General features: G+C 43.1%; 1 protein-coding gene across 1 annotated transcript; it reads left to right on the forward strand.

Moving 5' to 3' along the window:
* The first annotated feature begins 331 nt into the window (after positions 1-331).
* Positions 332-10480, forward strand: LOC105103545 (cytochrome c oxidase subunit 7A-related protein, mitochondrial). The gene is made up of 3 exons (XM_010997143.3): positions 332-487; positions 8241-8369; positions 9592-10480. The coding sequence occupies exons 1-3, from the start codon at positions 416-418 to the stop codon at positions 9730-9732; spliced, it is 342 nt and encodes a 113-aa protein (XP_010995445.1). The 5' UTR covers positions 332-415; the 3' UTR covers positions 9733-10480.
* The last annotated feature ends 13839 nt before the right edge of the window (positions 10481-24319 follow it).

The raw sequence follows: 24319 nt of genomic DNA on the forward strand, positions 1-24319 counted from the left end.
GGACCCCTACCCTCCCACCAAGGCCCCGCCCCCAGCCCGCCCCCTCGACCTCGGCAAGTCCCTCAGCCCCTAGCGTGGTCCGCAGAGCGCTTGCGCAATTCTTATGGCGTCTTGGCACTGCCCGAATCTAAACGTAGAGGGAAAGAGAGCGACGCTTGTATTTTCTACACAGCGTGGTGCTAAGGCTTTCCGATCTCTTCTAGAGCTGGTTTTGCCTTTTTTGGCCTTGAGAACTCGGCTTCTCTTTCTCTTATGTGGCGTAAGAGGACATGTTTTAAATTAGGCGTTCACCGGGCAGCCCGTCTCCTGGCGCGGGGTCCTTGGGCTGAGTCTTGGGGCTGCAGCCAGGAAGGTGGGGTCCTTCTCTGGAGCAGTCGCGCAGGCAGCGGCTGCGGGAAGTCGGACACCGGCCGACATGTATTACAAGTTTAGTGGCTTCACGCAGAAATTAGCGGGAGCATGGGCTTCTGACGCTTATAACCCTCAGGTACGTGTAGCGTCGCGCTGTTTCGGACGAAGGTGGCGGCCTGAGTCTGCGCCAGGCAGTCTCGGTGCCGGAGCCAGGCGAGGCTTCTGCTCGCTGTTCGATTTAGTTCGCCCCGCACTTCCCGGCGCCTCTCTGCACCCACTTCTGCGGCCCTCTAGGCTTCTAATTCTGTAGCTGTTCCCCCGGCGAAGCTGGCCGGGTATGGAAGTTGGGCCTGGTACTCAGTAGGGTCAAGGTGACCCCCAAAGTCGTTCCTTGTGGGTCGTGGGGTGGCTTGTGGGGTCGGCGGCGCCCAGAATGTGACCTGACCGAGTCCGAAGTTTGGCCCTGTTCTTTTTAAGGAGTCCAGCTTTCGGTCTCCTCAGCGCCCCATTGTCCCCCTCCTGCCACTGCCCCAAAGACAGCTTCATCCAAGCCCGAGGTTTGAGAGCTGGGATGACGACGCTGACGGAAGCAGTATGGTCAGGAGGGGCTGTATGATCAGAATTCGGAGACTTAATGAGTTACTTCAAATATTTGGGTGAGCCTGGGCAGTTACAGGCAGAGAGCAGACATTTTCCCAACTGTAAAATGGTCGACAGCTGCTTTTTGAGTGGTCTAAAAAGCACTGCGATTTCACTCAGGTTTTGCCAATTGGAGTATGAGTCTACGGCTTGTGGTGTAGAGATGAAGGACGTTAGAGTCCCAGGCTCGCTCAATTTGGATTCAAATGCTGGTTTATAAGCTTTAATTTTATGACCTTGACCAAGTTCCTTAATTTATTGTGAGCTCAGTTTTTTCAGGGCAGCTGTAGTATATATTAAATGAGGTGTATCAGGTGACTCAGTCTTTGGCAGGTGGCGGGTACTGGATAAATGGTAGCTATTCTCTAGAAGTGTGAGATACCATCCTGTTCATTTGTCATCCTCATAGAGTAGTGTGGGAAGGGTTGATCAGCTATGCAGTTGAAAAACTGGACTGGAACGGTAAGGGCCATAGGTGGGGTGTAAAGAACACTCCATTGTTGTTACCCCCTCTTTCTGTGAAACGCTGCAACTTGCTCAAGGTGGAGGATGTTTAAGAATGATTTCAGTCTAAGATTAAATGTGCTATTAACTAGTATAGAGAGGGCAAGAAGGGCAAATTTTGGGGGGGGGGATGTGGGTTTGCGGAGGAAAGGTCTAGGTTTATAAATAATAAGCTTGTGATAATATACCATGTCTGGTTGCAGCTGGATTTATGGATATGAAGTTTAATAGATCTGGATGTCTTTAGTGTATAAATGGTAGTAGAAACTGTAGTGGGGCAGATCATCCAAGAAGCATATAGAGAAGAAAAGTGGGATTATGATTAGATTTCAGAAACATGAAGGGAGAGTGGAGGAGGAAAATTTATCAAAAAAACCAATCCAGGATTAGAAGGGAAAACAGCATGGTGCACTGAAACCAAATTGGTGGCGAGGTCTAAAAAAGGAATTGACAATAGTGATTTATTTTACAGATTATAAGAAATAGCCATTTCTATCATAGTTGCTTCTACTATAAAGAAAGTGTATTTTTTCAGCGCATGGATCTTAAATGTTACAGTTTCATGAGTTTTGACAAACACATACACTGTGTAACATATAGAACCATACTCTTAACATATAGAACATTACATCACCCCTAGGACGTTCCTTCTTACTCTTGTCCTGTCAATCTGTGTCCTTCCTATTCTGACTTATCAGTATAAATAGTTTTGCTTATTTTCAATTTCATGTAAATAGAACCACACAGTACTCTTTTGTGTAAGGCTTCTATTTCTCAATATCTTTGAGGTTCATTCATGTTATGTGTATTAGTAGTTGCTTCCTTTTATTGCAGTATGGGATTTCATTGTATGAATATATCATAGTTGATCTATTCTGTTGGTGGTTGTAGGAGTTTTTTAATAGAGTTTTAGCATAATTAGGTTTTGTTACCTAGTAAGGAAAAAGTGAAGTTTTAGACTAAAACTGACACATCTTGAAATTAAATTGGCACTTAGAGCAGAGATTATCCCAAGATGCATTTGATACAGATAGGAATTTCAAATTTCCAGCATCTCTTGAATTGTGTTTCTCTTGAGAATTTGAACTTCTTAGTTACTTAAGGATTTCTTAAGCTGTGTTGGAAAAAGTGATATTGTGTTGGCTTTATATGAATTGTAGATTTCAGATTGATTGTGACAGGTATCCCCAAACCAACTGTTCTGACTTTGGTAATTAGGAGTACTTCAGTTTTTCCTTTCTTGGAAACATTAGCACACTGTAAAATGTAGATGTTTGCAGTTTTCAGTATTATGTAAAGTGAATAACATACATTGAATAACCTACTATGGAAAAGCTAGTTCTCTAACAATAGTACAGGTAGAGATTTATAAATTAACCTGATGACAGGTAGTTGTGGGGAGGGTAGTTTCCAGTGGTTGAGTGAAAAAAGCATTTTGCTTACCTTTTTGTGTCATGTGTCAAAAATAAGTTGAGGCCAATAAGCCCATGTTTGGCCTCATTAATCATTAGGGAAATACAAATCAAAACCACGAAGAGCTACCTCTTCACACCTGCTAAAATAAAACAGGTGTTGGTAAGAATGTGGAGAAAGTGGAACCCTACTACATTGTGGTGGGAAAGTAAAATGGTACAGCCGCTTTGGAAAACAGTTCAGCATTTTCTTAAAAAGTGAAACATAATTTTAGCATATGATTCAGCAATTGTTTTCCTAGTTAAGAAGGCAGAATATTCTAGATAGAGGGAACTGTGAGAATAAAGGAGGAGGGGGAGCTGCAGGGAATCATTGAGTAGGTAAGTCTGGCTGTGGTGGATGGAGGTAGATCATGAAAGGCCCAGGACTGTAGGACTTAACTTTATGAGAAATGAATAGGAATTTACAAAGCAATTTGATACAGAAAGTTGAGGTGGAGTCTTGTCCAGAGGTTGAAACAAGGACATGCTTCTTCCCTTTAGTTTTATGAAAGGTTTATGATGGAGGATTATGTATCATGACCAGAGCTATGCTTTGAAAAGATAATCTGACTGGGGTAGACCAGTGCCAGGCATGCTGGTTATACCCATAAAAGCATAAAAGTGTTCAAGATCTTCTCAGTAGGAATGGAGAAAGAGTCTGACGTCTCAGAGAAGAGTACTTAGTTACTGATGACGGAGATTTTGGGAATGGGAGGACTCCAAGATGACTGGGTAATGGGAGGATGGTGGTGCTTTCCGCAGAAACAGGGAGCTCCTGAGTAGGCTTGTGAGAAACTGCGTGACCTTTGAATGCACTGTGAGGAAACATGGTGGTGATACATAGCTGGCAGTTAGAAATGAAGGACTTGATCACTGAGGATTGAAACTTGTTTGCAGTCCTAAATCATAGAGTTTGTAGGCTTAAAAATTAAAAAAAAAATTTTGATAATTCTCTTATTTCTGCACCCTCCCTTCTCCCCAAACATAAAAGATAGACGAAAAGGAAAATTTTGGACCAGTCAGTTTTGAGGTGAAAAAAATGATGTTTACTTTTCTCCAGATTTTTGAAAATTTGGAACAACTAAAATAGACGAGAAGGAATTCAACTACTAAACATGGTTACTGTTGAATGGCTCTTAATCAATTGTACAGGTAATGATTGTGTAAACAGCTAAGAGATTTGATACTAAAAAGCAAAACCTGTGATTTCTACTTGGTCTACAGACCACTTATTTTAAGAACAGCTTTCAGTTGTTTTCTCATTTCTGCAAGACATGTGGAAGGCTCTGCTATCAGGTGCTGATTTTCATGACTTTGGTTCTGAAAATTCAAGTCTACACTGTGGTGAAGCTGTAGACTTCTTAGCTTATTTATACATTTCATCAAATATTTACTGAATGTGCTTTCTGTGCCAGTGGCTTTTCTAAGTCTTGGGAAATAAGGTTAAGTGAACAAAACATGCCTAAATCCTGCCCTCATGGTGCTCTGTTGCCGTAGGGAGAGATGCAGTAAACAAAGTAGAATACAGTATGTTAATTGGTGATAAGTGCTGTGGAGAAAACTAAAGCAGGAAGGTAGTGTAAGGGGGAGGGCATATAGTCCCAAAAAGTGGTAAGGGGAGGTCTCACTGAGAAGGTGACATTAGGTGAAGGTGCAAGCCATGTTGATGGAGAATAGCATTCTAGGCAGATGGAACATGGCCTGGTGCCTGGGAGGTTTAAGAGGCTAGTCCAGTAGGCTGGGGCAGAGAAAGGGGATGATGTCAGGGGTGCGGGGCAATGTGAGTGGTTCATCTCATAGGGTTCTGAAAGCCACTGTAAGAACATTGAGTTTTGCTCAGTGAGCTAAAAGGCTTTTGGGTGGATTTGAGCTGAGTAGTGACATACAACCAAACAGTTACTGTTTGCTGCATTAAGAGTAGACTGCAGGGCAGCAAGGGTGGAATGGAAGCAGGGTAACCAGTTAGGGGGCTATTATAAAAAAAATCCAGGAGTTTGGACCAGAGTGTGGATTGGGAAAGATAGGTGAGAACTGGTCAGGTTCAGAATATAGCTTGAAGGTAGAGCCAAAAGGATTTGCAAATGTGTGAGAGTATTAAGAACAATTTCAAGGTTTTTGCCTAAGTACCTGGAAGGATGGTATTGTCATTTATTGAAATGAGGAAAGACTTATTGGAGGCTCATAATTCTTCTAGGGTGGGGCAACCACAGCCCTGGGAGAGGTGAGGGATTTGCTCTAGATCCCTTCCTGTAAATACAGCTTCCTGGTCTACTCTTAAGAACCCTAGTGCTAGTCTTATATAGCTGCCTTGAAACACGGGAAACATTGACTACTCTTAAATTGTTAGGAGTTTTAATGATGGTTAGGATGTAGTAGCTTACCACCATATCCATTCGCTTTACCTGTGGGGCCAAGACAGCTGAATTATTGATAATATGGTGTAATAAACGTGTGGGTTTGAATCCCATCTTACTTATGGCATCTCTGAGCTTTGTTTTAATCATCTGTAATACGGGCTGATAATACTTCATTTACAGGGCAGATGTGAAGAGTAGATTTAGTTATGAAGATTGTGTAGGAACCTGAAAAAGCTGCTTATTTATAAATGAAAAAACAGAATGTGGGGTTTTACACTGTGACTATAAGGAAATTAAAATATGCTTATGAAAAAATACTGGAGGAGACTACACAGTTCATACTAATTGATGGGATAAGATAATAGGATTATAGGTAGCTTTAAAATTCTGTGTTCTAAACTGATAATATAATTGGAAATATGGAATTAAAACTCTTAAGATGGTTGGTACTCCTGTTTTCAGATGATCTTGTTCAAAAACTGCTGTAGTTCTGAATCATTTGATGATGGACAAACACAAAGCAATTAGATATAATCCCATCTAAAAATGCTCTCACGTTAGTCCTGTCAAAACATGAATTTAATTTCAGACCATTTTTGGAGTTGCTTGGTAGGAAGGCTTTTTAAATTTTTGCATTCAAGGAGAAATGATCATTAGGAGAAAATACAGAGAGCTCACAGAATGATAAGGGAGTGTCTAAAATTCTCCAGTTTAAAGAGAGATCTTTTTTATAGTCTTGTTAGCTCAGTAGTTAGAGCCCTTGTTCCTATCTCTGTCTCCTTCTAAGTCTCTAAGTATGTTATATCCCACATGTAGACTAACAGATTACTAAGCAAACTTTCTCTTTAAATGGGTTGTTGTTTTTGAGCAATAATTGAGGGGTGCTAGCAGGGGCAGGTAGGTACTTAAATGCCAGGAATCTGGACTTGAGAGAGGCCTGAGTTTCCACACTTGGGTCTTTCTTTTTGTTATATGATCTTTTGTTATGTGTTTTTGTTATCTGATCCAGTTTTTCTCCTCTGTAAAAAGGGGATAGTGACATTTCCCTAGGACTACTGTTGGCATTAAATGTAATGATGCATATGAAATGCATAACATGGTGCTGGGTGCATAACAAGGGCTTGGTAGATATTAGCTGCTATTATTCCATAACATTAATATCTATAATGGCAGAGGTTGTATGTGTCTTATTCATTATGTATTTTCATTATAAAGTAAGTGCTCAGCAAAATATGTTGAATGAATGAAAGCAGTTCAAAAAAAGGCCATGATTCATTCCCATTTATGGGACTCTGTCAGAAGAAATAGAAGCCAAGTTTATTACCTTTCTGTTGTTCTGTTGATCCCAGTGCCTGCCTGGTGGCAGTAACATTTAGGTTTTCAGTATGTGATCTTTTAGAATAAATCTTGTCAATAATAGGTAAATTTAGATTTTTTTTGAAGAGATCAAGAATAATTTGACAATTGTATTAATTTGGGCAGAGAGTTTTCTTTTTCATCTGTAAAATCGAAGAGGCTGAGCTTGAACTCTGCTCTCTAACTTAAAAATTTTATTTTTCTAAGTTAAAATTTAATATAAAAGGATGTGATTTTATTGGTTTGTAACTCTTAAGTTCCTTAGTTTGAGCTGCAGTTTATTTTGGAGAAACATTTATGTATCTGCCACTATAGCTTCACTGTGTCAGATAGAAACCCAGAGTTTCCCTTAGGTTTCATTTCTTTTTTTTTTTAAACAGCTTTATTGAGATGTAATTCACAAACCATACGTCAACTCATTTAAAGGGTGCAATTAAATGGTTTTTTGTGTATTCACAGATAATGTGCAACCATCACTGTGTTAATTTTAGAGCATTTTCATCACCTCAAAAAGAAACCTGTACCCTTCAGCTGTCACCCTCTTCTTCCGTATTGCTCCCACCACCCCCATCCCTAAGCAACCACTAATGTACTTTCTGTCTCTATAAATTTCCCTGTTCTGGACTTTTATATGCATAGGATCATATAATTCTTGTGACTGGCTTCTACTCAGCATAGTGTTTTCAAAGTTCATCCATGTTGTAGCATGTAGCAGTACTTCATTTTTCTCCCCCATTAGGTTGTTTTTAAAGCTATATGTTTGTCCGTCCTTTATCTGTCCATGTGGCTGAGGGAGCTGTTAACCCCCAAATCTCATTCAGCTTATGTTTACTGAATACCTGCTGTGTTCCAGACATTGCTTTAGGCACATACTTACTATTTCAGGCAGCCCTTTCAGTGGTAGATACTCTTGTGTGCATAGTACACATGTAGTATAATATGTATGTCATAAATGAGAACATTGAAGTTTCCATTTTTATTTTTATTATATATATTTTTTAACTTATGGGTTTATTAGTGTCAGAAAGTTCATTTACTCTACTATAGCTGTTTTGTTTTCTGGTCCTGAAAGACAAGTCCCATTACAGTTTCTTCCAGATTGAGATTTGTTTTTTACTGTGTGTCTGGAAAGTTTCTGAAGTCTGCTTCGGGGTTAGAGATTTCATGTTGGCACATCTTCTCACCCTGAGGAGAAAAGGGACAGCTGGTCTCTTTTGAAATCTAAGCCAAAATTCATACAGATTATACATGTTTTACTGGTTTGATGAGATACTATAGGTATATCTGGAAGCTCAGCTTGGGCCTCTGTTGTGGTTTGCTCCATCTCCCCACCCCACTGCACTGCTTTTTAAAGGTAAGAGTTCTTGACTGGGTTTCTCTGGGAAAGTGGGCTACAGTGTTTTGTTGAAAGTTTAAGGACTTTAAACCTAAAGGCTTTGCAACGTAGAGTTGAAGAGACTTTCCTTCCCTCTTACGTGGTGGAATGACTGCCTCCATTCTTCTAGACAGCCTGCTCCTGGCAAGGTTTGTTTAGATGCCCAGACATAATTTCAGCTTGACCTTTTCTTTTTTTCTACAGGGATTAAGGCCTTTGGTTTCCAAAGAAGCACCGCCTATCATATTTGCCACACCAACTAAACTGAGTTCTAATTCTGCATATGATTATGCTGGGAAAAACAAAGTTCCAGAGCTGCAAAAGTTTTTCCAGGTGAGAGAAGATACTCTAGAACAGTGAAGACAGTGATGTAAATAGGCTTAAAAAACCCTATGAAATTGAGTCTTAACCTAGTTTGCTACCCATTTCCCTCTTTTTCCTTAAAAAGAATTCTCTTGATTTTAGTTTGAGCCATAAACTAGGAGAATTTTATTTAGGTAGAAACTGATGAAAGAGGGGAGAGTGATCCATTTCCTCCTCAGTATTTAAAGGTATGGAGGTTTTCAAATTGTATGTATAGCTGTTGATCATCCATTGGATGGAGGAAGCAATAGTTTGTATAATGTATAACACCACTGAATAATCCATTATATATTTGGCTTTGTGATACGCAGTGATTTTCTGTAGTTAATTTTCTTCTAATTGTTTTTTTACTTACTTGATACTAAAATTCACTGAGCTGTTGCTAGAAGTGGAGGAGGCTCTCTTGGGTTTGCTGATCAGCAGAGAGAAGCCAGAATTGGATTTTAAAATATTATTAATGTTAATCTACATACAGATGATTGAGAGGTCAGTGATCCGACTATATCTCAGGCACTGTGGGAGTGGCAGTGGCTGGTACTGTTGTTGCTCAAAGGTAGCTTTCTCCTCCTCAAAAATGTGTCCAGGTTCAGGACTGGCTTAGGGATTTTTGATCAATCTAATCTCTTTATCTGATAAGACTTGACTGGGCATTGGGGCCTTCAGTTGCAGTATGGAGAGATTTTGGAGACTGTGCAAAATAATGGATTGAACATTCTATGGAATCTCATTATTACATAGGGGTTTATCAGCTTAACAGAAAGAAAGTAATTGAATACAAAATGGACTTGATATTCAGAGTTAATCCACTAATGATCAGAAGTCACATTAAAAGTAGAGCATCTCTTGTGCCTACATGTCTTTGATGAGCTGCTGATTACCTTTGCCTTTTAAAAAACTAACCAGTGCTCCTTTTGTAATTAAGCAATATATGATAAATTTTTTAGAAGTTGAAATTTGTTGCATGAATGTTCCTGAGGCTGCATTTTGAAGAATGACTTTGGACTTACAAGCTTTAGCTACATTTATAAGAAAATGTATCAGTATTTCAGTTAGCATTCTAGTAGATTAGGACTTTTCTCCACTGCAGTGGGTTGATGGATTAGTTATAAAGTAGAGGCATTTGCTCTAGATTAGCCTAAATTGTAAAATCTTTTTCTTATCAACCATGTACTTGATAATTCTTTCTTTCAAGAAATCTGACGGTGTGCCCATCCACCTGAAACGAGGCCTGCCTGACCAAATGCTTTACCGGACCACCATGGCGCTGACGGTGGGAGGGACCATCTACTGCCTGATCGCTCTCTACATGGCTTCACAGCCGAGAAACAAATGAGTTAGGCTGTTGAGGACTGGTTTGCTTTTTGGCATAAACCCTTTGAATTTTCATTTTTCATTTTATTTCTTTAAATTTTTTTTTTTACTTGAATGGCCTTTCTTAACATTTTTCATGAAAACAGAAAGATACTAAGACAATATTTTTGGCTTGTTTATAAAATGCACATGGTCTGTCAGAGCTCATTCGATAGCTAAAACTATTGTTTAAAGAAATGGCTGCTGCCCTCTGCGTTTGGGCTCCTGATTTCCCTGGAGGTTCCAAATGAAGGTTGCACACAGGCTCATTAATGGCAGTCTGTGCTGAGGTTCTTGGGGACTAATAGTGGAGTTTTGAGCATCGGGTGGAGAAGCCTTTCTGGATTTGGATGTGACTGAGGGAAGAAGACAGAAGCCAAGGCCAGGCATATGAAATGAGGTATTTGATAAGTTAGTAGTCACACTGGGGATTTTTCCATCTTGCAGTAAAATGTTAATAGAAATTACTTGCAGCCTGCCTCTGTTCATTGGGCAGTTTGTTTCAAAGGGTTATTTGCATCATCTCAGATCTTTAGTGAATTTTTTTGTGTAATTGTTAACGTATTTATTCCACCATGGGAACAGAGAACACCTATTTTGTGTTGCACTTTTAGACCATTGTCTGTTTTATTAAATGCATCTGTGACACAAATTCTTTACCTTTTAAAAATGTTATGGCTTTAAATTATGATTTGTTTTAATTGTGGAATAAATACATGAATGGTAAAACATCTCAAGTTTGACATCCTTTTAAGTAAGCTTTCAAAATAATTTCGGAATACACCAGAGGCATCTTAAACCTGAGTTTAATTTCTTTCTTTTTAATTAGACACCAGATGATCTTTACAAAACTGTTCCTCAAAGTCAAGTAATAGGAGGTGAGTGGCATATTGATGATTACCATATGATATGGTTCCTTATAAGAAACGGGCTTGCCCCTTAGTGAAATGTGCCTGTAACACATAGTTCATTTATACAGTAATTTCCTGTGCTGTCACAGTTCATAGACCTCATGTACCCTATATTAGTGCTGAGAAAAGGTAGAATTTTATTTTATAAAGTGGTGGTGTGTATTTTGCCATAGCAAATAACAGTGACCTCTTAGGAGAAAATACGACATGTGAAAACACTCAGTAGCATTCTCACAAGCCGGGAAGCCCTTATTTGTCTGTACAAGTATAAATTTCCCCCAAATTTTCATTTTGAAAAATTTCAGACTACAGAAAGATTGTAAGAACAGTACAGTATACCTGTATGTTCTTCATGTAGATCACCAGTTATCAGTATATTGCCCCTTTTGTTTTTTCTTGCTCTCATACACAGGCACGCATAATGATCATATATACTCACATGTATTTGGTTTTTGCTGAATCATTTAAGATTAAGCAATGGAATTACAGTAATTCAGCCATAAATGCATAAGCCAGTATCTCCTAAGAATATAGACATTTAGTTGTCATGCCCCTTTAGTTTCCTTTTATCCAGAACAGTCCCCAGTGTCCTTGTGACATTGACCTATTTGAAGAGTTCAGGGCACTGTTTTGTAGAATATCCTTCAACTTGGATTGTCTTACTGTCTTCTTATGACTGGATTCAGGTTAAGCATCTTGTCAGGAATTCTTCACATGTGGTGTTGTTGTGTCAGGTGGCGCTTGATACCAGTTTGTCCCATTATTGGAGATTGAAGTTGGTTAACTTAATTAAAACATTGTCTGTCAGGTTTCTGCCTTGTAAAGATACCCTTTCCCCTTTATAAATGCTTTATTTTTTTGTAGGGGGTGGTGGAGGTAATTAGACTCATTTATTTATTTTCTAATGGAGGTACTGGGGATTTAACCCAGGACCTCATGCATGCTAAGCACATGCTCTACCACTGAGCTATACCCCCCTCTCTCCACTTGATAATTAATAAGTAATCTCTGGGGCTTTATTTGAGAGTGAGAATATTGTGTCCTCAGTGGTTTTGCACCCAGTGTTAGTGTTCATTGGTGATTCTTGACTGAATTGTTTATTACTAAGGTAGTTGTAAAAAAGTTATTTTCTACATTGTTGACATATTTCAGTGAAGATGAGTACTCTCCTTTTAAGAGGTTTTGGTGTAATTTTCTCATTCAGTGTAATAACTGTCTGTGTCATTATTCATGCTGATGCTCAGATTCAGCCCAAATTGGCTTCTGTGTCCTATTGACATGCCCCTATTAGTCTTTGAGCATTTCTTTGCTTTCTGATACACAGGATGCTTTCCATGTTTCTCGTATTTTCTCCACCCCAGTGTCTTCTGTTTACCTTCAGGTATATTCTATTCATGTATGCAGTTGCATTTTCCTTCTCTGCCTGTTTTATTTTTGCCTAACTGGTACATTTCCTCTGCTCATAGTTTGGAGTTGTTCTCTATCTCATTTTCTGCATTGTATTCCATTATATATGAATACACCATAGTTTATTTAACTAGTTTCCTTTTGATGGGTATTTGGTCTTAAGTTTTTTGCTTTTACAAACACTGCCTTAAATGTATAATCTTTGCAGGTCATTTTACATGTTGAATATATTTGTAGAATAATTTCTAGAAGTGAGATTTACAAGGCAGAGATAATGTGCGTCTCCAATTTTGATAGCTGTTCCTCACTACAAGAGATGGTGCTGATGGTGCCTATTTAGCCGTGATGAGGGTGCCTGTTCCTCCTTCCCTTTGTCAGCCAAATGCATTATCAAACTTTTTCATCTTTGCCAGTCTGATAAGTGATAAAATTTCTCTGGTTTAAATTGCCTTTCCGTTGTAATTAGTGATGTTGAATATTTTTCTTTTATTTAAACATTAAAGTTTTTAATGTTTTTTTTTTAAATAGTAAGTTATATTTCCTTTTTTGTGAACTATCTAATCATGTACTTGGCCTGCTTATGTCCAGGTGCCTTTTGATAATGCTGTAAATGTCACTGGTCCATCAGGCTGACTTCCTCAGAAACAGTCTCTGCTGACTCCTCTCTGAGCCAAAACTCTTCTGATTGCAAGTACCAGAAATTCATTAAAGCCAGCCAATGCAGAAAGGGGGATTTTCCAGAACCCAAGTGGAGCTGGGTCTCACAAGGTGTACATACCTTTGGGAAAAGCGCTTGTCCTTCCTGTCATTCTCTTTGCCATGCAGCTGTTTTAACCATGTTTCTGTACACCAGCTGTTTCTGTTTCTTGTCACACATGGTGGGAAACGGTTGTCTAGCCACTGAAACCAGCCCCAAATTCCAGAGGACAGAATATTATTGGCCCCTTTTGGGTCAGGTGTTCCCCCACTGAGCCAGTCAACTGTTTGGTGCCAGGCAGTGTGGGGAGATGCAGTAAAGGAGCTCAGTGCAGCCTGTTCTTGGGTCTTAACTGAAGGCTCTGAGCTTTTGCTGTGTTCCCAGTTAGGATTATTCCTTCTAAGCACAGTTCTTTGAACCTTTGCCAGGTTGGGTTGTTTACTCAGAGGGAGACCATCCTCTGTGTTAATGCTGTCAACAGAGGGACAGTCACTTTTCTCACCTCTTCTAGGCCATTTGGTTTGCCCTTAACAGCAGTGGTCTGAGCACACATAGCCATGAGGGTAGGAAGATGCCATGGAGTCCCCAGGCAGGGATAGTATTAAGGAAATCAATTTTTAGGACCTCAGCTTCCATTATACTTCCTAGAGTTGAGCTGAGAAGGCACCTAGCTTAAGGGGTTCCTTAAAATCTTTTCCCACTCTATAAAAATAAGGCAAACCCCTCGCTGTTTCTAGAGAAGATGATGATGTGTTGCCCTGCTCTCTAGGGTGCCATGGGTATAATTCTGAATGTTGGTAATGTTGAGAAAATGACTCTAATGACTGCGTACCAAATTCCTTTACAAGTTACAAGTTTCCTGAGTCTGCTTTTAACAAAATTGAACGGGGAACCAATTGAGTTGTCAGTTGATCATTAAAAATAATTACAAAACTTCCATTGCCATCTATTTATTTCTGAGAACAAGGTTTCTCAGGACTTAATATCTATAAAAATGAAAAACAAACCGAATTGGTGCTGAAACTCTTAACTTTAACAGTCAGCGAGAGTCATCCGTGGAAACATGAACCAGCTGTCTCCCTCTAGTCAGATTTTGCCCATACTTAATGATTATCAATGTTTATATTCTGTTGTTTTGAAATATGTACTGTGATTGAAACAGCGATCATAATAGAATAAGGTATTTTTTAATATTTAGAGGTTATGGTCACAGAAAATTTAACCAAATTTAATATATCACAGAGAATTACAAATGTGATCAGTAATAGGTCTTCAAACATAAAAATATATTTCATTAGGATAAAGTTTTGGGGGTAAAATTTTAGGTAGAGGAGTGAAATGGAGATATAAGTTCAAGAAGAGATTTCCGACTGATAAGTAGACATTTGTATTTTTAACTAGTTGAAGGTAGGTGTCTAACTGCGATGGTATTTACAGTCCACTGGGTACATTTATGAGAGTGACTTAATAATTTAAACTATTACTTACAATACACCAGAAACTATATTTCTTGCTGCTATTACAATGAAAAACTTTAGATGTTAAGCTTACATAATACAAAGGGATACATATAAGATTTTCAAAATTCTTTTACGGTAAACAGGAGCAAGAAAGGTTGAAATGGATGCTTTATGCTTTTTCCAGAGAAGTGCCTGCTTATCCCTCCTTTATTTTCTAGCCAGATTCCCTTTCCAGGTCTGACTAGCTCTCCCTCTCCTTCCTGGCCCCTCACGCTCTGTGACTCTGGTGTGAAGCTGTCAATGCCTGGTGAGGATAGGGGTGGCTCTTTATAACACTGGCTGGCTTTCTTTGATCTACATACTTTTTCTCCCCTTGCTGTGTGTGGCTCTGGGCAGACTTCTTGGGCTTGTCTGATGTTGAGGCTTCTAATCTCCAAGTCTTCTTTCGGACTTTTTTTTATGGTGGGAAGTTGTGCAAACCTTTCACTTTCTGGCCTATTGATACTCAGTAGCTAGAAGTTACACCAGGGGCAATAATGATTGATTGCTTAGAAATTCTGTACTCTCTGGTCCCAGTGACTTAATAAATTTATTTGACGTTTTTGACTGTGCGTGCCTTGGGTTGGAGCACTCTAATCTAGCACCAAAGACTGTCCTTGTCAGAGTTGAGAAGTGGGGCTTTGTTCTTACTGTTCCTCTTGTCACGTTCAGTGGCCGTCATTCTTGGTCATCCAGGGCTGCTCTGACCCACAGTCGGTCATTAAGGAGTTCCACTAATCCTCTGCGTCTCCCAGATACTTAGCGTGCAAAAGCACACACTATGAGGTGTCAGGGACCCCAAGATGAATCAGATACTTTTGCCTTTGTAAGCAAGCACTGTGATTATATTTAAGGAAACTCCTTTAATAATTATTTTTAGGTCCTTTTAGGTTATCTCTCAAGTCTCCTAGGGTTGGTAAACCCCATGATCAAGAAACTCTCTTGTTATGGAGGAATTCCGCTGTCCCAGCCTCAGGGCTCTGAGGGACTAGTGGGGTTTGGTTGCTTGAGGACAGGCTGCTCCTGGCTGGGTGCAGGTTGGGGAAGCCTGGCTGTGGCTTCTGGGCTGTAGGCGGTCAGCCTCATAATTGTGAAGGAGCCCAGCTGACCCTGGCTCTCTGCACCAACAGAGCAACTGGGGTGGCTCAGCCACCTCCTGATAAGAGGATTGGGGGGATGGGTCATTTGCAGCTGTCACTTGTATAAGCTTGAATCGGGAATCCTGACCTTTGTGTGGCCTCAGGGCACTCAGGGTGCCGTGCTGCTGCAGAATGTGTTGGAATGGGCGGATTGAGACCATATGCTGCTTGCTCGGGGCCCAGAATCTGTTAGAGCTGATTTCAAAGGAAGCTGGTATAAAATACTAATGGAAGCAGGGGAAGCAGAGTGGCTGGAAATAACATTGTTTAGATAATATTTTTTTTCCTCAAGTTCTGACACAGCCCTCTTAGGACATCATGCCTTCCCTTGCCCTGACCTTGCCCATGTCCCTGAGCTTTGTCATGGTCACGTTGACTGTACCCTAGGGCTAAAGCACAGGTCCTTCACGTTGTCTGACGTGTACCAGCTAGATTGGAATCTTTGCATCCCCCAAGTGTCATTCCGATGGAAGTCAGCTGAAGAGCCCCAGGCTGTGAGAGATGGTGGGGTTGCCTCCCAGTCAGCAGGGAAGAAGTTTTAGAAAGAAGCAGAAGCTCATTGCAAAAGGACCTTGATATGGCTACAAAACTACAACTGACAAAATTAGGGACCTGAGTTTTCTTTCTTTCTTTTAAACTTTTTAAAATCTGTTTTTATATATATGGTGGCTAACATTAGCAAATCTCAAACTCCCAAATTTATCCCTTCCCATCCCCTTTTCCCTGGTAACCACAGGATTGTTTACTATGTGAGTCTGTTTCTGTTTTGTACATGGGTTCATAGTGTCCTTTTTTTTCTTTCTCTTTTTCTTTTAGATTCTACATATAAGTGATACCATATGGTATCTTCCTTTCTCTTTCTGGCTTACTTAGAATGATGATATCTGGGTCCATTCATGTTGTTGCAAATGGTATTATTTTATTAATTTTTATGGCTGAGTAGTATTCCATTGTATAAATATACCACAACTTCGTTATCCAGTCATGTGTTGATGGACATTTAGGTTGCTTCCATGTCTTGGCTATTGTATATAGTGCTGCTATGAACACTGGGGTTCATGTGTTTTTTCAAATTAGAGTTTTCTCCGGATATATACCCAGGAGTGGGATTGTGGGATCATATGGTAGGTCTATTTTTAGTTTTTAGAGAAATCTCCATATTGTTTTCCATAATGGTTGCACCAAAATACATTCCCACCAGCAGTGTAAGAGGGTTCCCTTTTCTCCATATCCTCTCCAGCATTTATTGTTCATGGACTTTTGAATGATGGCCGTTCTGACTGGTGTGAGGTGATACCTCATTGTAGTTTTGATTTGCTTTTTTCAGGATGTGGGCTTTAGAAGGCAGAAAAAGGAGAGGCTGGTACCTGGGCCCTGGGTGGAGTGCTGGAAGGGAGGTCAGTTTAGAAGTAGGGGTGTTTCCTGAAGGCACCCAGCCAGAAAGGCCACACCTTGGCTCTTCACATATTTCTGTACTCCAAGGGAGAGGCAGAGACGTGGGAGGAGAGCAAGGGTAGAGTGGAGGTATTTGGGCAGGGGGCTAATGGCCCTGGGGCCCACTTAAGGGTCTGGCTGTACCAGGCTTATGCTTAAGTTGTTGAGATAGTGGAGCGTGAACTCAGAACTGTGGGAAAAGCCAAGGAAGGAGGCAGCTTGGTTGCTCAGCTCGTCCTGGGCCCCTCCTTAGGGAGGACCTGGCTCTAGTTGTACAGGTGCCCTGCCACTGGAGAGGAGTGGGGAAGATGTAAGATGTGCCAGAATTGGTTAATACCTGTCGGGCTCTGAGCCCACCTTCCACTCCCCCACAGCTCCCCTGCTTAGGCCACAAAACCTCTCTGTTAGACAGCAGATTGATTTGAAAATTGAGTTGCAGCTGGATGAGTTGATGTCAACTTCAAAGTTCAGTGGCGTTTAATTAAAGCCATCCAGAGACTAAACCTGCTCCCAGGAAATTATTCTGACCGAATAATTAGAGAGAATAAAGGTTAGATTTGTGTTTCTGGCTAAGTCTGTGTTGCATTCAGCGTCTCCAAAACATGAATTCTATTAATCTTTCATGAACCAACATTAAATTGCTTTCAGTTAGTTGTCATTCTAATTAAAGTAGAGTTGCACAGAAGAACCTTTGTTTGTCTATTCCCCTTTCTTTTCTGAAGTTACGTCCTTGAAGAAATGGTCATTTGGCAAATCGGTTCATAACTTGATGTGTCTGCCCACCCCTCCCTTAGTTGGGTCCTGCTCACTGAGCATTGGAAAGAATTGCACCCGGAAAAGTAGGCCCGGCTGCGCAGGGTAAGTAAGCACTGCTGGTGCTTGGGTTGAGGTGTGTAATTTGCAAAAACATGACCTGTGGTCATGGGAGTTAAAGTGAACGACTCGTTAAGATCGCCTGCCCAGCCCAGGCCAACTTGGGCAGGCCTTGGGGAAGGTCTTGGGGAGCTGAGGTCTCCCCAGGAGGGCCTTGTGGGTTGGGAGAGAGTGCGCTGCTGTTTGCCATTCCACAACCTGACTCTCCCTGAGCCTTTGTGCTTTGGTGTGGGTGGCCTTGTTTCTGCTGAGTGATGGGTCAGAGTCCTCATCTGGGCCTCTCTGCTGCCTCAGTGTCCTGAGGGAGCCAGCACTCCTAGGCTCTGGTCCAGTGGCTGCAGCAGTGGGTGGGGAGGAGGCAAGAATAAAGCTCTGTGTCCTTGCTCTAGGACTTACCTGTACCTTGTCATCCAGCATATTTTTTCTGTTTATTTTCCTGCATGATTATGGATGTGAGATGTTACGACCAGGAATCTTTAAGCCAACCCAGGATTCCCCAAGGAGGATCATTCCAGGCCTCCAGAAGCAGGGAAGGGAGATCTGCTTTCTTCAGCTCCAGGTGTGGACAGAGGTCAGAGGTGTTGACTGTGCCCTTCCCTGTGTATCTTGGGAACACGAATGCATTGAGGGGACACTTGGTGTCTTTACTGAGTTTGGTGTCTTTGTGCTGTGGGCCTGGGAGAAGCTCACTGTGGTCTGGGGTCTGGGCCAGATGCAGGTAAAAACAGAAGGAGCAGCCTCACTCCACTTGTGAAGACGGTCACACCCCAGGGTTTGGGCCCAAGAGCATCTTGGGCCTGGGGTTTCCAAGTGCTGCCAGGTGACCTGGCCACTTCTGAGCTGTGACTTTCAGTCTTGTCTGTTCTCTTGCCTGGTGCCCCAGCTCCCTGGGCTGCTTCTGGCCCCCACGAGTTTTCTTATCTTATGGGCCATCAGGTGCCCTGTTGTCTTTTCCCACACGGCTTTTCTGATCTAGGGTAACCTGAGGATTGGCACCTCATCTTCCTGTCACAATGGGGACTTGCCCCACCTTCACCAACAGAACTGTTATAGCACAGACCATTCTGCAATCTGTGTGTCAGATTCTGTGTTGGGCAGTAGAGACCAGAGAGAGGTGACACTGTCCCTGGCCTCCAGAGCTCACAGAATGACAAGCACAACCAAAGTGCAACAGAACTGTCCAGAGGCAGGGCCAGGGCCCAGGAAGGTGGGGGAGTGGAGGGACATTCTCCGAGGGGGCACTGTGTAATTGCATAGTGATGTGTATGTGGCTCCCCACTAAATGCAGTGGGGAAGAGCATTGGCCTGAGGGAAGAGCATTTGCTAATGTGTGAGGGCATCTTGGATGTGCGGGAGAGCAGGTGGGGAGAGAGGAATGGCAGGACCCACTACTAGAGAGGGAGGCTCAGGCCAGCTCATGAACCTTCCTGCGGCTGGGCCAAAGAGAGCCTGGACTCAAGTCGCTAAACAATAAGGGTGGTGTGTGCTGGGAGGATGGCCACAGAGTCCAGTGTTGTTTTGGTCTATGGTGCCAATATGGAGGACAGACTGGAGAGGAAAAAGACTTGAGGCATTGAACTAGTTAAGAGTTGTTATGAGAGTTCGGTTGAGGTTATGAAGGCCTGGGGAGCAGGGCAGTGGGCATGGGGAGAGGGTGAATCCCAGGGCTGTTAGGAAGGCAGAGTGAGTCCAGTCTGACCATTAGTTGGACGTCGGAGGTGAAGGTGAGTCAAGCTTCTGGGTGCTCCAGAGATGACTTGGTCTGGCTCCTGGGTGATAAGAGGTGCAAGATTTGGGGTGTACAGGGCAGGGCATGACTTGTTGGGAAAAATGGATTGTGAGCCCTCTAGGCAAAGAATTCCAGCAGGCAGTTGGGTCTAGAGGTAGGCTGGGGGGTCTGGACTGGAGATAGGAATTTGAGAGTTAGCAGTTAGAGGGATGGTGGGAACCAGGGTGTCTGCTACACTGTTAGGGAGTGTGTGCAAGGTGAGGAAATAGAATGGGGGAAATACCAGTATTTCAGGAGCAGGTGGAAGGGACAAGGGCTTGTGATGGCTTTTAGGGTCTAAGAATGGAAGAGACACAGACACCATGTTGCGTGAAAGAAACTGGATACGAGAGCATCCCCTGTGACTTCATCTGTATAAAAGTCAGACCTGGGCAGGGGCAGTGTGTGGTGGTAGAGGTTGGAACAGTGGGCACCCTTGTCAGGGAGGACGGATAGGGGAGGGTCACAAGGCAGACTTCTGTGCTGGAAAAGGGCCATCTTCATCTGGTGGGTGTGTATGCGTGTGTGCATATGCACAGATACCCCGAGATTTCTGCCTTCTACTGTAAGTTAGGAAGGAAGATGCAAGTGTAGGAGAGGAAAAACAATTTTTCTTCCACCCTCCTGAGTTCTTGGCTGAGACCCCCTGTAATAAAAGATAGATTAATAAGAGAAAAGCAGACTAGTTTAGGAACACGTATACCTCACGTGTACGTGGGAGATACCCCAGGAAAGATGAGCTACTTCCTGACCTGGCCACTTCTGAGCTGTGACTTTCAGTCTTGTCTGTTCTCTTCCTGAAGTGGCTTAGAATTCAGGGTTAAATATGGCTTAATAGGGAGAGGGAAGGGGATGTGGCCTCTGAGGGGAGAGTACATGATTTCTAGGGAAGATGAAGGGCCCTTAATAGAGTCAATGGGAGGTGTGATAGTTGGTGACAACGTGTGTCTAGGTGTGGTGTGGATTTGCAGTCTCCTCCCCTGTCCTGAGAGTCCCCTTGTTGATGACCTCTGGGGAGGGATCTGTGACGACTGAATTCCTTTGGGAGCCTCTATCTGTAGGCAGATGGGGGGGGGGGTTCAGAGAAAGCCCCTCCTTGTATTGGCTGGGTTTCAAGTGCCCACAGCTCAGAATAATCAATATACCAAATGGCGTATTTGGGGCTGGCTTACTCTGCTACCCTTTGGAAGGAAGATGGAAGGAAGGAAAGGAGGAAGGAGGAAAAAGGAAGGAGGGAGGATGGATGCAGGGAAGAGAGAAACCTGGAGCCAGTGGTGCCTGGCAGGAGAGGAGAGGGTTTTCAAGAAAGAGGAAGGTGACCAGTGTCACTCATGCCCAGGGGTCAAGCCCTGGGCAGGCTCCGTAGAGTGGCCTCGAGGCTGCCCTCCCAGTCCTCCCAGGGTCACTAGAGTGACCCCAGCACTGTAGAATGAGTGACATAGAACAGACCTTCTCACTGAATCAGCACAGAGAGGAGCGAAGAGCCCCAGGTCAAGGGCATACCTGAGAAATCTCCCATGCTCGCGCCATAGCTCCCAACAGTGCAGATGGCTATTCTGTGGTTTCCTGAGTGCCTCCTAGGCAAATCCTGGTGTTTAGATTTGATAATGTTTAATAAAAGTGTTATTACCTACTAGAACTTAAAAGGACTTCCTTCTGTTTTAATGTGAGGGTTTCCCATGGAAACCACTTCAGCCTTGGTGGCTGTGAATGGCAGCTTTATTAACAGAGCCATCTGCAGGCTCTCCTGGCTTTCCTAACAATCTGTCCCACTGCTCATGCTTCCAGTTCAAACATTGTTTATTGTGATGGAGGCCCCAGCCCGTCCCCCCAGGGGACAGACAGCCTTCCCTGCACCCTGAGGCAAGGACAGCTCGTCTGCTTTTCTCACGCCTGTTGGCCACTGGGCCTTCATGGAGCAGGTGGGGGCAGAGCCCGTGTGCTATCCCGAAGGTCTCTCCCCTGTGGACCAGATGCTCCTGGTGGGCAAACCCCCTTACTCTTTCACACGGAGACCAGGGAGATGGGCCTAACCTTACCCAAACCCACAATGAAATATGCCCTTTTCATTGCAGCCCTGAGTTTTTCATGTCAGATTTCTCACTTCCCCCCAGAAAGGCTGACCCATCAATGAGCGGGGTAGAGGGGCATCACTGATGCTCCTGGGGCCAGTGAGGGCTTGAGCCCTAACTCATTCTTCCAAGAGAGAAGGGACTCAGCTTAGCTCAGAATTAACTCGTCTTCTAAATGGAAATGTCAAAGGCTGGCAAACACTCCTGCTAATGATTCTGGTGCTGAGATATTCCCGGGCAGCAAATAGTTGGCCACATGAAAATGGATTTTGCCAGTGAAACTGGGGGGGCTGTTGCTCTCAGAGGAGAAAGCCTGGTCACCTAATCTCAATTCTGCATCCGTTTCACCAGGGCCTGCTAAAGAATGGAATTCTTTTTCTTGTCATTTTATTAATTCTGAGTAAGGGAAGGTGATTCAGCCCAAGCACCTGAGGGAAGGCAGCTGTGGGACGGCTTCAGGAGAGCATCTCCAAGAAAGGGAGTAAGCACCAGTGACATGCAGATCAGTCAGAAGGGAAGCCAGTGAGGACCCAGTGGTGGGGGTGGGGGTGGGAGTGCAGAATGCTCAGCAAAGGGGAGGACTCCAGGAGCCATCTCCTTCGTCAGGGGTTTGGCACTGGCTGCCTCTCTCCGGGGGCATGTGAGCAGACTACAGACCTTAATCAGATCCCACCAGTTTTGCCTGCATTCCTGTGTGCATGGGTGTTCTGGGCAGTTTAGTCCCACGTAGAGGTTCATGTAATTGTCATCATAACCAAGATGCAGCCTGTCCCATCACAGAGGAACCACCTGTGCTATGCCTTTATCGTGACATCTCCTCCCCTCTGTCTCTGTGCCCTGGCAACCACCAGTCTGTTCTCTGTGGTGTCGTTTCACGAATGTTATATAAATGGAAATGTGCAGTCAGGAAACTTTCCAGATTGGCTTTCTAGGGTACGTGCTCCATGAGGGCAGGGGCTGTATCTTTCTCATTGCTGGATTCCCTGCTGAGCCCAGTACTGTAACTTGGATGAGGCGGGTTTGTACATAAACCTGATGAAGTGATGACTCCTGTGGGTCCTAGTCCCACACAAACTCTCTGGACTCCAAAGTGGCTACCACTTTGAAGGTGTTGGCAGCAGTACATTTTTATTGTAGAGAGACTGAAGTCTGTAGGAGGAAGAGGCCGTGCCTTCTTACAGACACTGACTTACAGTTAACAGAGAGCGTTCGTTCTACAGCTGACAAGGTAAGAGGATGCATCCAGCTTCTGGTTTCCCTGCCTCCAGCCAGGTTTCCAAGTCAGCCTGCCCCGACGTTGGCTGAATGGGCATCGCCATGTGGGTACTCCAGAGTACCCTTTGACCTTTCCCAGGATGCACTCTGGCTTGGCGGCCCTGTGAACATCAAGAATGAAACGAGATGAACAGGTACAAGGGCTTTGCTATTAAAAAATTATTTTTCCTCCCTGAGGCCCTTTCTTCTAGCACCCACTTTGTTTGCAGCTTCTCTAGTGAGATCTGCGGAAGTGAGCTCTGCCAGGAGTTGAGATCGGCGTGGCGTGGTCCTGCCTGGTTGTTAAGTCGTTGGTACCAGCAGTTATGCATATTCATCTCTGTCTCTGGGTGGCTCCCTCAGGAAATCTGTTTTCAGTACTGCGTGTTTACATTGCTGAGGGAGAGGAGAGGCAAGATCAAAGCCCTGTGGCCGAGGCTGGGCCGGAGGACTGAGGGGAAGAAGCACTTGACCAGTGAAGAAGGAAGCTGCCAAGCTTCTTTTTTGAAGTGGAAATTGCTCAAAGATTGGAAAATAAGGGGGGGCAGCGTCTCCACACAAATAGGTTTAAACTGAACATCAGGGACTGAGGACACATGAGCCAAAAAAGGCAGGAAGGGCAAGGAGTCGCTGGCAGCAGGTGCCACAGCCTGGCCGGAGGCTCTGCCCCGCACTTGGGTTGTAGGGATGGCAGGAGGGACTCGTGCATGAGAACGGTCCCTCCAACTTCGTGACATTGTTCAGAGTTCAAAGTTGCCTTTTCCAAAGTGTAATCACTTTCTGTAGTTTTTCCATATACTGGTCTCAAGTCCTTCATACCAGAAGTTTAATCCATTTCATTCTGTCTTGTTAACTAATAATCACTACGTTATCCTGCAGTGCTCCAGAACAGAGCACGTGGCTAGTCCCAGGGACTCTGGAGAAGAGGACCTGCCTTCAGATCTTGGCTCAGCCATTTGCTATTAGGGTATCCTGGCTTCTCTGTTGGTTTCCTCATCTGTAAAATGGAGATAATCAAATTTAGAATTGCTGAAAGAATTGAACGAGTTAATACATGGAAAGCACTTAAGTGTTAGCTGTTATCATTGAAAAGCATTTAGTCCTATGGATGTGCCCTATTTTAATCACTGAGCACTCAGGTGGGTTGTTTTCCCCCATTTCTTGACGTTTTTGTCCTTTGAGATATAGAAGTGGTACCCTTAAGTTTTTCTGCCAGATTTCTGGATTGGTAAAATTAAGATAAACACAAATGTGTTCAGTTCGGTAAGCTGTGGTCTCTGGAGTACATTACCCCTGGATACAGAAATGACACACGCTGACATTTCTAGAGGAGACAGTGAGATTTTCTTGTCTTTATATCAGAGGTTATTGTAGGGATCTATAATGAGGGTGGAGTAGAAATGCAGGTTTCGTTTGGAAAAGGTGAACTGAGTAGCACAAAATGTGTACGTTACCTGAGTCTGGAAGGAGAGCAGGAGCTGTTCCTTTACAAAGGGTTGCATTGGGAAAAATGCCT

This window comes from Camelus dromedarius, chromosome 15, assembly GCF_036321535.1.
Source record: "Camelus dromedarius isolate mCamDro1 chromosome 15, mCamDro1.pat, whole genome shotgun sequence".
Taxonomy (NCBI): domain Eukaryota; kingdom Metazoa; phylum Chordata; class Mammalia; order Artiodactyla; family Camelidae; genus Camelus; species Camelus dromedarius.

Bases quoted from the DNA above. Each gene is read 5' to 3' on its own strand.
- LOC105103545 (XM_010997143.3), top strand. From the start codon at position 416: ATGTATTACAAGTTTAGTGGCTTCACGCAGAAATTAGCGGGAGCATGG. The intron at 488-8,240 runs GTACGTGTAGCG...TTTTTTCTACAG, and splicing joins CTGACGCTTATAACCCTCAG to GGATTAAGGCCTTTGGTTTC. The intron at 8,370-9,591 runs GTGAGAGAAGAT...CTTTCTTTCAAG, and splicing joins AGCTGCAAAAGTTTTTCCAG to AAATCTGACGGTGTGCCCAT.